At 38.9% G+C, this 16,362-nt stretch overlaps 2 protein-coding genes across 2 annotated transcripts; one reads left to right on the top strand and one right to left on the bottom strand.

Annotated features, from left to right (window-relative positions):
• Nucleotides 1-1,754: 1,754 nt before the first annotated feature.
• Nucleotides 1,755-5,205, top strand: LOC125222328 (receptor-like protein kinase FERONIA). The gene is made up of 2 exons (XM_048124859.1): nt 1,755-1,908; nt 2,255-5,205. Exon 2 carries the CDS (start codon nt 2,296-2,298, stop codon nt 4,924-4,926), a length of 2,631 nt encoding a protein of 876 aa, XP_047980816.1. The 5' UTR covers nt 1,755-1,908; nt 2,255-2,295; the 3' UTR covers nt 4,927-5,205.
• Nucleotides 5,206-6,948: 1,743 nt separating this feature from the next.
• On the bottom strand, nt 6,949-8,830 carry LOC125222332 (thioredoxin H9-like). The gene is made up of 5 exons (XM_048124863.1): nt 8,688-8,830; nt 8,570-8,600; nt 8,374-8,496; nt 7,368-7,490; nt 6,949-7,283 (listed from the first exon to the last, which is right to left on the bottom strand). Exons 2-5 carry the CDS (start codon nt 8,588-8,590, stop codon nt 7,128-7,130), a joined length of 423 nt encoding a protein of 140 aa, XP_047980820.1. The 5' UTR covers nt 8,591-8,600; nt 8,688-8,830; the 3' UTR covers nt 6,949-7,127.
• Between the last annotated feature and the right edge of the window lie 7,532 nt (nt 8,831-16,362).

Here is a 16,362-nt window from a genome sequence, read left to right on the forward strand (position 1 = left end):
GCGCAACGTCAAGAGGCTGCTCGGAAAGACGTCGAAAGAGCTTTTGGGGTCCTTCAAGCCCGATTCAACATTGTAAAGGCCCCGTCTCGGCTGTGGTACGTTAAGAATATTGCCGACATCATATACACGTGTATTATCTTGCACAATATGATTATAGCTGATGAAGGTCCGAGGGCGGCTAACTTTAACGACGAGGATGAAGCCGGAAGCTCAACCACGAGGTCTCCCCCACGCCGAGGTGTGCATACGACGGTGGGCGAGAGGATCGAAACAAGACACACAATGCGCGGTAGCAGAATCCACAATGGGCTACAAGAAGACCTAATCAAACACATTTTGACGAAATTCGGCAACGCGTAGTGGGTTTTTTTAATTTTATGAATTTAATTATGTAATTTTAAATTTTTAGGATTTTAGTTATGTAATTTTAAATTTTTAGGATTTTAATTATGTAATTTTTAATTTATTTTAATTTGTAATAGTAATCCGGGTAACTTTAATACATTTTAATATTATGGTAATGTTTTTCTTTAAATTAAATAATGGAATGGTGAGACCCTTGAGCATGTCCTTGCGGAAGAGCATGGATATGAGTGTTGTGCTCTTGTCTAAGAGCAGGGAGTAAAAGTGGGTTTGGGCCACGTCCGTGCTCTTACCAAAGAGCACGGATGTGGATGCTCTAAGACATTCAAATATTTTAAATTAGTAAAATAGAAGAAAACTGATCGATTTTACACTTTAAAGCTTTATGTCACAGTCATACCCCCGAATCAAAATTCCAACAAGCTCAATTCTTTATATTTTACTTTATTTTCATTTTTTTCTCATTTTTATTACATTTTTTTGTGATTATTTAATTATTAAATAAAAATATATATTAAAAATTCTGCAATCAAATATGATACATCAAAATTGTGACCGAGCCATCTAGTTCTATGGAATAAGTAAATAAGGAAGAGGCGGTGAGGGTGGTCCCATGTATGGGAATGGGACCCACATCACAACGTGAGTTCCTTCACTTATCAGGGCCCACTTAACAACCATTGCACAACTCACTCTTACCTAAATTCCACTCATTTTAGACTTTATAAATATACCTATATAAATGTTTTGTTTAATTCATTTTATAATTTGGGTTTTCTTTCATATTTGATCTAAATAAAAATTGGTGTACACAAAACAAAAACCGCGTTAATCAAAACTGGGCCCACCCTTTCTTCTGTTTTTGACGCGTTCGCTATTCATCCAACCACAATCAATTTATTCCATTTTTTAAAAATCATAATGCCGAACTCTAAAATACTCCATTAAACTAATATTTTATAATGAAGTATACAAACTACAAAACTTGAAAATAAACTAGATATCAATTTGCTCTTCCACTTGCTGCAATAAAGATAATTTACCAACCCAATAAATACACGACTCCAAAACATTTAATATCTATGTCAATTATTTCAACTGCTGTAAATATAAAATAAGCTTACACGTCATCGCTTAAACTAATTCATTAACTGCTAATCCTGGGCGGAATGGATTTCCTGATTCATTTTTCTTACACCATTCCTAATCCACATTCACAACTTAATAAAATAATTCTACTATTATTTAACCATCATTTATATATATAAGATTATTTTATTAAATTATGACAGATAATGTATTAGGAATTAGGAAAAATGAATTCTATAGCGCTAACTGTCATCTCAAATCTCAAATATAAAAACATTTTTGTATTTAACCTCTCTCTATCCTGTTTTATTGTAATCATATTTCTCTCTCTAAAACGTCCACATTCAACTTCAGCATCTGCAAGCTCAGATTATCTCTGCTGGTTTTTTAATTTTTGTCACTTTCCATTTCTTGCCGAATGCTCGCATTTTTGGAGTTCTGCCGCTGATTTTTCAGGTATTTATTATTGCTTCTTCGTTTTTAATTTGCTTCGAGCTTGCTTTTGAGCTGGATTTCTTCTGGATCTGTGAAATTACGCTACATATCCTTTTTTTTTTATTTGCGAGAATGTTTTAATTTCTTGTGGAGCTGACCTGTTGTTAGATCTTAAAGTTGTATTTTAAGTTTAATGTATTGAATTTTATGCTTGTGAAGTTGAGAGCTGAGTTCTGAGCATTGCAGTAATGTTGAATTATAATCAATAATATGTTTATGTTTGGGATGATTTTGAGCAGTTTATAGATCTATTGGTGTGGTTGGAATAGAGGTTAGGGATTGATGTAGTTCAATTTAATTTTTGCAGAAAATAGGTGGCTAATTTCTAGGCTTTTCCAGCCATCATCTATGAAGAACAGCAATAAGCTTGTGGTTGTGTTGGTGGTATTTTTGATTGATGTAGCTTCAGCAGCTGATTACTCACCGACGGATAAGATCTTCTTGAACTGTGGAGGTCCTCCTGATTCGGCGGACACCGATGGCCGGAAATGGACATCGGACATTGGGTCAAAGTTTGCTCTGTCAAGTACCAAGTCTCAAACTGCAACCGCATCGGTACAGAAACCGTCTGTGCCGGAGGTTCCTTACATGTCTGCGCGGATTTTTCAATCCTCCTTCACCTACAGCTTCCCAGTGGCCTCCGGTCGCAAGTTCTTGCGCTTGCATTTCTATCCTGCGTCGTATAATGGCCTAAATGCTTCGGATGCTGTCTTCTCAGTAACTTCTGGAGAATATACCCTGATGAGGAACTTTAGTGCTGCTCTGACCACGGAGGCTCTGAATTACGACTATTTGATGAAGGAGTTCTCTGTAAATGTCCCGGATCAAGTGTTGAATGTCACATTCACCCCATCTCCGAATGCATCCAACTCGTATGCATTCGTCAATGGGATTGAGGTCATTTCTCATCCGGATATTTACAGCCCGGGTGAGACTGCAATTGTCGTTGGTCAGTCCACTGGGTTCAATATTGACAACAGCACAGCGCTGGAGAACGTTTACCGGCTGAATGTGGGTGGAAATGACATTTCCTCATCTGGTGATACAGGTCTGTTCAGATCATGGCGTGATGATTCATATTATATCTTTGGTGCAGCAAATGGGGTTACAGAGGTTCCTGATAACACGACGATTGCATATCCTCCTGACACCCCAACCTACATTGCCCCTCTTGATGTATACAGCACCCTGAGATCAATGGGCCCAAATTCATCTATCAACCAGAATTACAACTTAACTTGGCTCTTCGATATTGATTCTGGATTCTCTTACCTAGTTAGGCTTCACTTCTGCGAAGTTACAGATGTCATAACCAAGGTAAATCAAAGAGTTTTTAGTATCTTCATGAATAATCAGACTGCAGAGGAGCAGGCAGATGTGATTGCTTGGGCAGGTGGTAATGGAATCCCCATACACAAGGACTATATTGTCTTTGTTCCTAATGGGGCTCCCCGGCAGGACTTTTGGCTTGCATTGCATCCTTTCACTTCTATGAAGCCCCAGTACTATGATGCTATCTTGAATGGAGTCGAAATATTTAAAATAAATGATACAACTGGTAATCTTGCTGGTGTCAACCCACAACCTCTTCCACAGACACCAGATGATTTATTGATTAACCAGTCCTCTGGATCTGGTAAAGATAACAAAGCTATTATTGGAGGAGCGGTTGGTGGTGGAATTGCTGCACTTCTTGTTCTTGGTCTGATTGTCTGTGTAGTTGTCCAACGCCGGAGGCAGAAGAAGGATTCTAGCACTAGTGATGGCTGGCTTCCATTGTCCTTGTATGGAAATTCTCATTCTTCCAGTTCTGCAAAGACAAACACCACAGGCAGTTACGCCTCCTCCCTGCCATCAAATCTTTGCCGACACTTTTCTATTGCTGAGATCAAGTCTGCCACTCACAACTTTGATGAGGCTCTCCTGCTTGGGGTTGGAGGTTTTGGAAAAGTCTACCGTGGAGAGATTGATAGTGGCACGAAGGTGGCAATTAAGCGTGGGAACCCTCTTTCGGAACAAGGTATTCATGAATTCCAAACTGAGATTGAAATGCTGTCAAAGCTTCGCCACCGTCACCTGGTTTCCCTCATTGGGTACTGTGAAGAGAACTGTGAAATGATCCTCGTATATGATTACATGGCATATGGAACCCTTCGTGAGCATCTATACAAGACCCAGAAGCCCCCCTTGCCGTGGAAACAGAGGCTTGAGATTTGCATAGGTGCTGCTCGTGGCTTACACTATCTGCACACTGGCGCCAAACATACAATCATTCACCGTGATGTCAAGACAACTAATATTCTCTTGGATGAGAAGTGGGTGGCTAAGGTCTCAGATTTCGGTCTCTCAAAAACTGGCCCGTCACTGGACCATACACACGTCAGCACCGTTGTTAAGGGAAGCTTCGGTTATCTGGATCCGGAGTACTTCAGGCGCCAACAACTGACTGAAAAATCTGATGTTTACTCCTACGGGGTTGTTCTGTTTGAGATCATATGTGCTCGGCCAGCTCTAAACCCTGCACTTCCCAAAGAACAAGTCAGCTTGGCCGAGTGGGCTCAGCACTGTTACAAGAAAGGCATCCTCGACCAGATAATGGATCCCTACCTAAAGGGAAAGATAGCTCCAGAATGCTTCAAGAAATTTGCTGAGACAGCAGTCAAGTGCGTGTCCGACATTGGAACGGACCGGCCTTCCATGGGGGACGTCCTGTGGAACCTTGAATTTGCGCTGCAGCTGCAGGAGAGTGCAGAGGAGAGCGGGAAGGGTCTTGGCGAGATAGATGTCGACTCATACGACATCACATGCAAGGGGAAGAAGGACCCTGATTCATCCTCGGGCTTTGATGGAAACATCACAGATTCGAAGAGCAGCGGATTGTCGATGAGCATTGGTGGGCGCAGCCTTGCAAGTGAAGACTCGGACGGGCTAACTCCGAGCGCTGTATTTTCTCAGATAATGAATCCCAAAGGGAGGTGATATGATATGAGCAACAACTTTGCTTTGCCCTTTACTCATGGTATTCCTATAACTGCGGGAAGAGGTTTTCTTTATTTGTAATTTTTTTGTTGTATCTTATTTTTAATCTTCTACTTGAATATTTATTTATATTTATATCTCGTGTATCTGTTTGAGCCCAAAACATTTTACAAAACTTTATCCATACTGAAAGATTGTGTAACAATAATTTGTTCCTTTGTTTTCGCCCAATATAGTTGTGTTGTAATAATAGAATTTAGATATAAAGTGGATTTGGCAGAGGGGGAGTGTTCTATTGCTAACTCAATACCTAATTGCTAATTACAACTAAATAATAGTCATTAGATATTCAAATTAAGGGTCTAGATCATCAATCAAGAAATCTTAATACGATCAACAAAAAACAAAAAACGTAAATAAAGCCATAGGATTAATTTCATAAAATATCAATATGGGTATTAATGTCAACTAACTACATGTTTAGTTATAACTAACTTTTAAAAGAAATCCCAAAACTTTAAATTCATATAACATATATCAAATTAAAGATAATTTTATAAGGATTCCAACGATATCATATATGCATATGTTCCGACGTCAAAATTTGAAAAAAAATTTAAAAATTTTTCAATTTTTTCGTACAGCAGAAATGTCAACATACTATATAAAATATGTCAATATAATACATGTAGAATGTCAATATAAGCAATGGGTTAACATTCTTAAAGCATCGTGTTGACATTCTCACAGCATTGTGTTGATATTTCCGAAACACTATATTGACATTTTCATCTAATACCCTAATTTGGCGTTTTTTTTAATCTTTTTTTATTTTATTAATAAAAATGAAAATTACACGTGGCAAATTGTAGACCGCACATTTTCTAAAATTCTATGGCCTTAAATTAGTTGTAGTTAGCAATTAAATGATGAGTTAGCAATTGATCACTCCCCTTTGGTAGAGATTGTATGTTATTATATGTGATGACGTGCCTGAGTGAAAGTTGTTAAATATGGGAACAAGTCATCTAATCGGAAATATAGGATCACATTATGGTTTTAACCTGATATTTAAATCTAATCGGAAATATAGGATCACATTATGGTTTTAACCTGATATTTAAATTTAAATTCATTTATCCATAAAAAAAAAAAAAAAAACTATAGGATAAGATGAATACTGAATCATTGCAATTTCGAGAATTTTTCTCTTTCGTCATACGTCAAGGGTTTGAAAATTAGCAGCAAAAACACATTGTTTGGCAGATTGAATAATCTTGCAAACACTTCACATCATATATATATACATGACATATTATTACCGAATGTCATGTTACCTATTTGCAATTAGAGTACAAAATATTCCAGTTTGTAAGAAGGGGTGATGCAGTGTTGTTAAAAGCGCACCCGGAGAGCAGGCACACTGGGCTCGGCAGCCATTGTCCCAACCACCTGGGCCCGGGGAGGCTGGGACGAGAGAGGTGCACACTGGGGCGAGGCTTGGGGGAATGAGGGTTTTCTGCTAAAGAAGATGAAGTAACTAACCTAAATATGTTTATATGTTTGAAAAGTTTCAGTCTGTAATTGATGCACAGTTTTAGGTCTTCAAGATGCATTTATTAGGATTAATTGAAAATTCGAATGTTTTTAAGTGCATGAATTACTTTCTTTTTAATCCGCCTCTAAAAATTATGAACTTTTTAATTTTAAAATAGTTAAACAACACTTTTCCCCTATACATTATTTTATTTACAATTTATGTCATTAAATTACACCACGGATGATATGGACCTCACTCACCACTAACATTACTTACAATACTCTTTATCTTTTTCCCTTTACCAATTATACATTACGGAACTAAACGTTCATACTTTTCTAGGACGGAGGGAGTACATTAAATAAGTTGGGGTGTGCAGTGTTCGAACTATTATTGGCTTATTGCACCCCGGGATTTTACATACTCGCCTCGGCGCACCCCGGACCCCTAACAACACCGGGGGGATTGATGGGACGTTGGGATGACAAAATACACTCTTTAGGAGTATGTTATAATAACCAAATCCTGAATATCTCACACATACATGATTCTAGCGGTACATAAACAAAATATACCTCTTTTGGATTTACAATTTATATGTCGAAAATGACAAGGAAAAGAGAAGGTATACCAATTCCTTGAGCTTAATGGCAGGAAGAAACTATGTTGGGCATGGTGGTGCCAGTGAATCTAGTATGGCAATCAATTTCTTCTCTAGTTCTGGTTTATTTGCACCCACGAGTTTGTCGATTTGCTGACCGTCTTTGAGGAAGAAGAAGGTCGGAGTTGCCTTTATATCCCATGATGTGCTGAATTCCTGAGAAGCAAACAACAAACCTCATACCATATCAGAGCTATTGCATGACCTGTCATTTTTGATCATGTAGGAGCAGAAACTTACTGTTAGTTCATCTACATCGACTGTGAGACACATTATTGAAGGGTGTTTCTCAGACAGCTCGACGAAGAAAGGTGCAATTATTCTACAAGGGCCACACCATGTAGCGCTGAAATTGGCTACCACCTGTCATATGATTAAATCCATGTTAGGAACCACAAGTGCTCCGAGCTTCCACATTTAAGTCAATTATGGTGGTTGGAGTAAAACCACAGATACTAAAACTAGTCACTTCTGCCATTTATGTTTACATATAGTCCTAATTTTTAGTGACCATATGGATGAGTTGCACTTGTGTATCAACACAAATAAAGAAGCTATTTCAGTGATCATTATGTGCCAAACAACAACGTAGACACTAACTAACTGCATCCTTCTTATACATTCTGTAACCCAAGCACACCATTACTAGGGAAGACGACGAGGAAGTTGATACTTGATACTACTACAATAATGTACGAGGCGTGATTGTATTAGATTAATTAATCAATCCTAAGCAAAAAAAAAAAAAAAAAAAAAAAAAAAAGCAAGAGCAAGTAAAATAATAAGTATGGAGTTGTTTGTATGAGTTGCACTTTTGTATCAAGACAAATAAAGAAGCTATTTCATTGATCATTATGATCCAAACAACAACGTAGACACTAACTAACTACATCCTTATTCTCCTTTGTGTAACTCAAACACACCATTACGAGGGAAGATGACGACAACGTTGATACTTTATACTACAACAACAACGTACGAGGCGTGATTGTAATAGATTAATTTATCACACCTAAGCCAAAAAAAGGAAGCAAGAGCAACGAAAATAACAAGGATGGAATTGTTTAGGGAATAAAGTCCTACTTAAGGAGATTAAAATTAAGTAGTAGCAATTAAATGATTGTTTCTGTTAATTGAGAGCTACAAGATGTTAACTGAGAGCTAAATGATGTACAAAGGCAAATAAAAAACCTAAAGCCAAATTCCACATATGGATGGAATTTAGTGAGGTGAAGCAGATACTCACAAGCTTTCCATCTTTGTTTGCTTCATCAAGCTTTTGTTCCCAAGATTCCTTGGTAGTGATGAGATGCACATTTCCACCAGTGAATTCAACATTGTGATCGGACTCATCCCCATCATTATAACGCTGCAAGATTACATTTTTAGATTAAAAAAAAGGAAAGAGGAAAGCATAGAAACCTAATTTAAGAAGAGCATACCTTAGCAAAGCAATTCCCCATAAGGCTTTATCTGAGAGAAGGGGAAGAAGTATTATTAGGTTAAACAATGCAAAAAATGAAGAAGATGAGAGGGTTTTAGTGAGGAATATGGTTAAACCTTTGCCCACGACGACGGCTACGGCCTACGGAGTGGAGAAACAGAAGATTCCTATGAAATTGAGATGGAGATAAGCCAACCTAATGCGGCAGGGTGGGGCTATCTCCCAGCACCCTACCAAACGCAATTGCAATAAACAAACCTTTTTTAACTTCCGATAAACAGCTAATTATATTGGGAATTCACCACTTAAAACACTTCATTTAATTATTTTATACGCAACTTTTATTCTAACATCCAGTTGTATTGCTTTACAACTCATAATTCTCCTTTTCTCTCGACATTAAAAATAAGAAATACGTAATTATTGAGATAAATACGAGAAAGAATAAAATCCAAGAAATTAATAAACTGAAAAAGAGAGATAATAATGTAGAAGAGACGATGAAGTAATACATAACATAATATTCTCTCTTTTTTATAGGAATGGAAACTTTGGAGACCGGCTTGAATTTTAATTTGAAATTAGTAAAATAAGAGACAAGTAGAAGAACAAATAATTTTAGAATTGTTAGTGAAGAATGAGGTCTACCACGTAAGAGAAAAAATGTCAAAAAATAAAAGTAGACTAATTATATTGGAGGGACTAAAATAGAAAGAGAAGACTATTATGTGGGAACATGGGAAGTAGCTCACTTTTACCAAAATATGAAATGAGTCATATAATTTGGGACGTTATGAAATGTAATACTCCTATAAATCAATTAACTTGGAACGAAGGGAATATTAGTTAATGAGAGCAACAACAGCCAACACTGTCTCTCGTGACATATTCATGTGTCCAAGTCCCACTAATATATACTTATACAACTTAATTAACTTAGAATGGGTTCATCTTCGAAGTAATTAATCCCTTCCAATATTTTTCTATTGGAGCTCCCCTCGTTCCCTTTATTGAACATAATGATGCGAACAGAGCTTTAGTGAGTTCTAATATGCAACGCCAGACAGTTACACTTTTCGGTTTGAGAAATGCATTATTGGAACTAGATTGGAACGACAAGCAGCTCTATATTTGGGGGTTCTTGCTATAGCTGAACGCGGGAGAAAGATCATTTATGTAGATAATGACAAAATCCTTTTCTCAAGGAATAGAGATACTCCAAACATTTCATTAGTTTTGTTCATCAAAAACCCCATGTTCGGCAGAGGGAGTTTGATGTATTTTATAACTATATTTTAAATTTATAAAGATTTTTTTCAAAAAGAAAACTAGAAACCAAACATGTGGGATCATCTGAAAAGTAACTACAATTCCTAACCAGCATCATTTTAACGTTGAAGTTTATGTATAGAATTAGGAATGTGATTTAGAGTTTTAAGGCAACTTTTATAGAGCTCAACTCCAGTACCTACACACTATGGATACCTTACTCTCCTGCTTGTGTTTGTGACATCAACTTTCACCTACCTTATAAGATATTCTTACAATCAGTTTGATGGAGTAAAACAAAACATAAATTTCTTAGATTGAAAAAAATAGAAAGCATACACTTTCCAAAATATCAATCAAGATGCTTCCATTGATGTTAGAAGGGGAAAACTAGGGATTTTCATTATGAGCCTCCACTAAGTAGAATTCAACCTAGCTTAATTACATGGTAAGAAAACAAAACCTAATCTTCAAGAAGCATGCAAACTCATACTTAACAATAACTCAGGAAGACAACAACGAACTTCAATACTTAGATACTTCAAATCAAACATATAACTGCATTAGCTCACTTAATCCAACTATTTACTCAGTATGTCCAACTTAGGACCAAAAGCATGTTTGGAAAGCTGAATATAGAAACAATTATTGGGCGTAATACAACCCAAAATAGAGAAGGACGGACTACAAAAATAAAATAAAATACAATAAATTAAAACAGTCCATAAGGCGAGATGTGCTCTGATAATGCTATCAATTTAGGCAGATCGTCCCCAAAGATAAATGATCTCGTCTAGTTCATAGCAACACCTCAGTCCAAACGAGCTCTCGCAAGAACAAGGTTTTGACGATAAAGGATGCAAAGAGCTTTTGTATAATATGTTATGTAAACGAGGTGTGCAAACTGAATGCAATACTACCGTATATGTAAGCGTAGTCCACTGCAGGAGGGGCATTCAAAGAAATGGTCAGTCTAGTCATGTCACCTCATCATGGTTGGTGTGACCGTCGGGAGTTACAGATTTGTGTGGACTAGTTACGCACACAAACATGTACACACACATAGCGCACACTCATTTCACTATACAACCAAACACATAATGCACACAACGCACACTACCACACTACACACACAATACAGACATTTTAAACATACACACTATATATACACACACACCACCTAATGAAATTTTATGTAGATGACAAAGAAAGAAATAAATAATCAAATTAATTATTTACAATAAAGAACAAAGACGTAACAATAAAAATAGAAAATAATAATAATAATAATAGATTGACGTAAAATATATGACTGAAAAAAAAACACAAAAAAACAAAAATATTAAATACTAATTGAAAATAGAAAATACATAACATTAGAACAATGAGAAGAAAAAATAAGGAACTAACATAAGGGAAATGTGAAAAAAAAGAGAGAAAACTTCAATTGATTTAAGTGCATATAGTATGTATTGCGTGTATGATGTATGTGTGCATGTGTGCAATATGTATACTGCGATTTGTCTGATGCATGATAGAAGAAAGTAAGAAAATAGGAAATAAATGCTGAAGTGTTAAATGAAATAAACATGTGCATGGACACATGCACACGCGTGAAGTATGTTGCGAAGCTGAATACCAACACATAGCATAGAGTTTGTTACATCTAGATCTTTAATTAGTTGTAAATGCAGCTATATAAGTTGTTTTCCATTTCATTTGTAAGCTCATGAATTCGAATTAATGCAAAATTCCCCAGCTTCTCCTCTCCTATCTTCTCCGTGTACTTCAATTCGTGTGGGTGCAATTCCGGTGGCCGTTCTCTCTTCCGGCAACCCCAATTCTGCACCAAGTGGTATCAGACTAACCGATCCAGCTCCTGTGATGGTGGAGACTCGCTCTAGCGACTTCCGTCGCTTGGAGGAGATGCTCACGGCCGTCATGGCTGACTTCTCTGCGAAGGTGGCGGAATCCGATCGGAAGCGTGAAGAGCTTGATAAGATCCGCGATCACTCTAATGATGCGCGTGATCTCTCTATGAAGGAATTTCGAGAGGAACTTCTCGCTCTGCAACTCCAACAGAACGAGATCCTGACTCGTTTTGCTTCGGCTACTAATGGTGTTCCCGCTGGGCAATTCGTCGGGGGAGCTCCTGCAGGGCAATTCGTCGGCGGTCCTCCACCGCGACAGCAATACTTCGCTACGAGGCAATCGAAGGCAGGCTTTCCTATCTTCAACGGCGAGGATTTGGCTGGTTGGATCCTGCGTTGCGACCATTTCTTCACTGTAGATCTGACGCCGGAGGAATCGAAAGTGAGGCTGGCGGTAATCAACTTTGAAGGTCGTGCTCTGCAGTGTTTCCAAAATTGGTCTATGTATCAAGATCGAGCTATGTCTACTCCATGACCTCTGTTCCTTCAAGCGTTGGAAGGCCGATTTGGAGATCAATTGCTCGGCGATCCAATGACTGAGCTCCTTGCACTGAAACAAACAGGTGCGTTTGCTGAATATCACGATCGCTTTGAACTACTGCTTGGTCGTGTATCCTTATCTGAATCGTATGCTATTAGTCACTTCATTAATGGCTTGAAACCGTTTGTTCAAAAGGCTGTGAGAATGTTTATGCCTCAAACCTTAGTGCACGCATATGCTTTAGCTAGGCTACAAGATATGTCTGCCCCGGTCAGAGAGGGATTTTCTCAGCCTACTAAGAAATTTGTTCATAATGATGCTAAGTCTGCTTACAATACTAATCCTCTGCTGCCTACACCTACTGTACCTGCATTTAAATCTAGACGTTTATTGACTGATGAAGAAATGGCTGATAAACGGGCTAAGGGCCTTTGCTATGGTTGTGATGAGAAGTTTGAGCGTGGTCACCGCTGCTTTGGTAGGAAAATATTATACTTATTAGAGATTGATGATGGTGTGAATCCTGTGGAAGTTGAGACTGATTTGAACAATGTGGATGTATGTGATGAGGAGAATCCTCTTATATCAATTCATGCTATCAATGGCTCTTCTTCAAGAGGCTTTAGAACTATGAGAGTTGCTGGCCGGATGGGAAGGAAGGCACTCCATATACTTATTGACTCAGGAAGTACTCACAACTTCCTTGATCTGCAAGTGGTTAAGAAGCTGGGGCTATTACTCACTAGAGTGAACCCGGTATTTGTAGATGTGGCTGATGGAAACCGGTTGGTGTGTAATTCTATGTGCAAAGGGCTGAAGTGGTCACTGAGGGGAACTACATTTGTCACTGATGTATTGCTCCTGCCCCTTGGAAGTTGTGATATGGTGTTGGGAATTCAGTGGTTGGAGACATTAGGTGATATCCAGTGGAACTTCAAGAACTTAACCATGGATTTCACTTTGAATGGGAGGAGACACTTACTGCGGGGAGGCCACAATGAGCAGGTTGTACAGGCTGTTTCAGAGACGGAAATGAACAAAATCCTTGCTCACAATGAAGGTATTCAGCTGTGTTGTATTCAAGTGAATAATGAAGGGCATTCTGAGCTATTTACTGTCCAGAAAACTAGCAAGGAGAAGAAGCAAATCCCTCAGGCTATCCAGATGCTCTTGGATGAGTAGCAATCTGTTTTTGCTGAGCCAACTACTCTGCCTCCTATGAGGTCACACAACCATAAAATCATCCTTGCCCCTGATGCTGTTCCAGTAAATTCAAGACCTTATAGGCACTCTGCCTTGCAAAAGAATATCATTGAAAAGCAGGTCTCTGATCTCTTACAACAAGGTTTTATTCAACCAAGCTCTAGTCCATTTTCCTCACCGGTGGTACTAGTCAAGAAGAAAGATGGAACATGGAGGATGTGTGTTGATTACAGAAGGTTGAATAAACTCACTATTAAGGATAAATATCATATTCCTCTCATTGATGAGCTCTTGGAGGAATTGAGAGGGGCTACTGTTTTTTCTAAAATCGATTTGAGGGCTGGTTACCACCAAATCAGAATGGAGGTGCAAGACATTCCTAAAACTGCTTTTAGGACTCATGATGGCCATTATGAGTTTGCAGTAATGCCATTTGGCCTTACCAATGCTCCTGCAACATTTCAGAGTTTAATGAATGATGTATTCAGACCTTTTCTGAGAAGTTTGTTCTAGTCTTCTTTGATGATATTTTGGTGTATAGTAAGGATGTAGAAGTTCATCTTGGTCATCTTCAGCAGGTCTTCCAGAAGCTACAGGAGCATTCTCTATTTCCTAAAGCCAGCAAATGTGAATTTGCTAGAGACCAGATTGAGTATCTTGGCCATATCATTTCTGAGAAGGGTGTTTCTACTGACCCAAAGAAGGTGCAAGCTATGCAAGATTGGCCTATACCCTCGGATGTTTCTAAGCTTAGGGGTTTTCTTGGGCTTACTGGATATTATAGAAAATGCATAAAGAATTATGGCATCATTTGCAGACCTCTTACTGATCTACTTCGCAAGGATGCCTTCAACTGAAATGAGGATGCTAGTAATTCCTTTATAGCCTTGAAGCTGGCTATGATGTCTCCACCAGTACTTGCCCTGCCAGACTTTTCTATTCCATTTGTAATTGAAACCGATGCCTCAAGCTACGGAATAGGAGCTGTTTTGATGCAAAACAATCATCCTTTTATTAGCAAGACACTTTCCTCAAAGAATAGGGGATTATCTGTGTATGACAAGGAATTGCTTGCTATTGTCTTTGCAGTGACATACTGGAGTCATTACTTAAGCTCAAAGCCTTTTGAAGTGAGAACTGACCATAAAACCTTGGGTCATTTGCTGAAACAGAAGTTGACAACACCTGGGCAACTTAGTTGACTATCAAAATTGATGGCTTTTGATTTTGAGATCACATACAAGAAGGGTGTGGAGAATGTGGTTGCTGATGCACTCTCTAGAGTGCATTCTTCTGACTTATTCTGTATGGCCATCACTACTATTTCTACTGATATATATCCTTTGATTCAAGCTAGTTGGGATACTGATTCTTCACTAAAGGCTCAGATCACTGAGCTTCAGCAGAACCCTGCAGTTCAATCTAAGCAGAACCCTGCAGTTCAATCTAAGTTCTCTTGGCTGGGAGGTCAGTTGCAAAGGAAAGGGAGATTGGTGGTGGGAAATGATCAACCTCTAAGGCTAAAAATCATTGAACTATTCCATAACTCAAGTGCAGTGGGACATTCTGGAATTCTTGCTACATATAAGAGGTTATCTTCTCTATTTTACTGGCCTAATATGGAGAAACAAATCAGAAACTACATTCATAAGTGTGATGCTTGCCAACGTTTTAAATATGACAATAGTGCATCCTCTGGTCTTCTCCAACCACTTCCCATCCCTGAAGCTGCCTGGTCTCAAGTCAGCTTAGACTTTATTGAAGGCCTCCCTTTATCTCATGGGAAATCCACTATTTTGGTGGTGGTTGATCGCCTCACTAAGTACGCCCACTTTATGTGTCTTACTCATCCTTACTCGGCCTTAACAGTGGCCCAAGCCTTCCTTGATCATGTCTTTAAGCTCCATGGACTTCCTACTATACTCATTAGTGATCGCGATAGAGTCTTCATCAGCCAATTTTGGACGGATTTCTTTAAACTTCAGGGTGTGGAGTTGCATTTGTCGACTGCTTATCACCCTCAGTCCGACGGCCAAACTAAGGTGGTAAATCATTGCTTAGAGACTTATCTCCGTTGTATGTATGGGGATCAACCAGCCAACTGGAGCAAGTGGATCAGTTTGGCTGAATTCTGGTACAACACCTCCTTCCACACGGCTATTGAGACGACCCCTTTTGAAGCTTTGTACGGGTACCCACCTCCCCTGCATATTCCTTATTTTCGTGGCGATTCTTCAGTGCACGATGTCAATGAGAGCCTACTAGCGAGGGAGCAGTGATGGATGTCCTCAAATTCCATCTCGGTCGTGCACAACGCCGCATGAAGCAGCAGCATGATAAACACCGCTCTGACCGACGTTTTGCTATAGGTGATTGGGTTTATTTGAAGCTCCAACCTTATCGCCAGAACACTCTCTGTGATAGACAATTTCATAAGCTCAGCCCGAGATACTTTGGCCCATTTAAGGTGGTTGATAAGTTTGGGGAGGTTGCGTATAAGATCTCCTTGCCGACCAATGCTAGGATCCACTCCGACTTCCATGTGTCTCAATTGAAGAAGAAGATGGGCCCTTTGTCTCAGCTGCATGGCACATTGCCCACCATGGGTAACTCTACCTTCATTGAGCCGATTCAGATACTTGAACGCCGCTTGGTTAAACGCGGTAATCAGCCAGCCACCCAGGTTTTGGTCCATTGGTCGAACTCTTTTCCAGAGGATGCTACTTGGGAATTCCTTCACGATGTCCAGGAACGTTTTCCTCAATTCAAACCTTGAGGACATTTGTGATACGATCATGGAAGCCGTGCATCAAGATCCGTTGATACGATCATGGAAATCGTCCTATTGAGATTACATCCGATAGCTATTACCACCAGTGTCTTCGTCTTGGAAACAGCTTGGCGTGG

Source organism: Salvia hispanica, chromosome 4 (assembly GCF_023119035.1).
Source record: "Salvia hispanica cultivar TCC Black 2014 chromosome 4, UniMelb_Shisp_WGS_1.0, whole genome shotgun sequence".
Lineage (NCBI taxonomy): Eukaryota > Viridiplantae > Streptophyta > Magnoliopsida > Lamiales > Lamiaceae > Salvia > Salvia hispanica.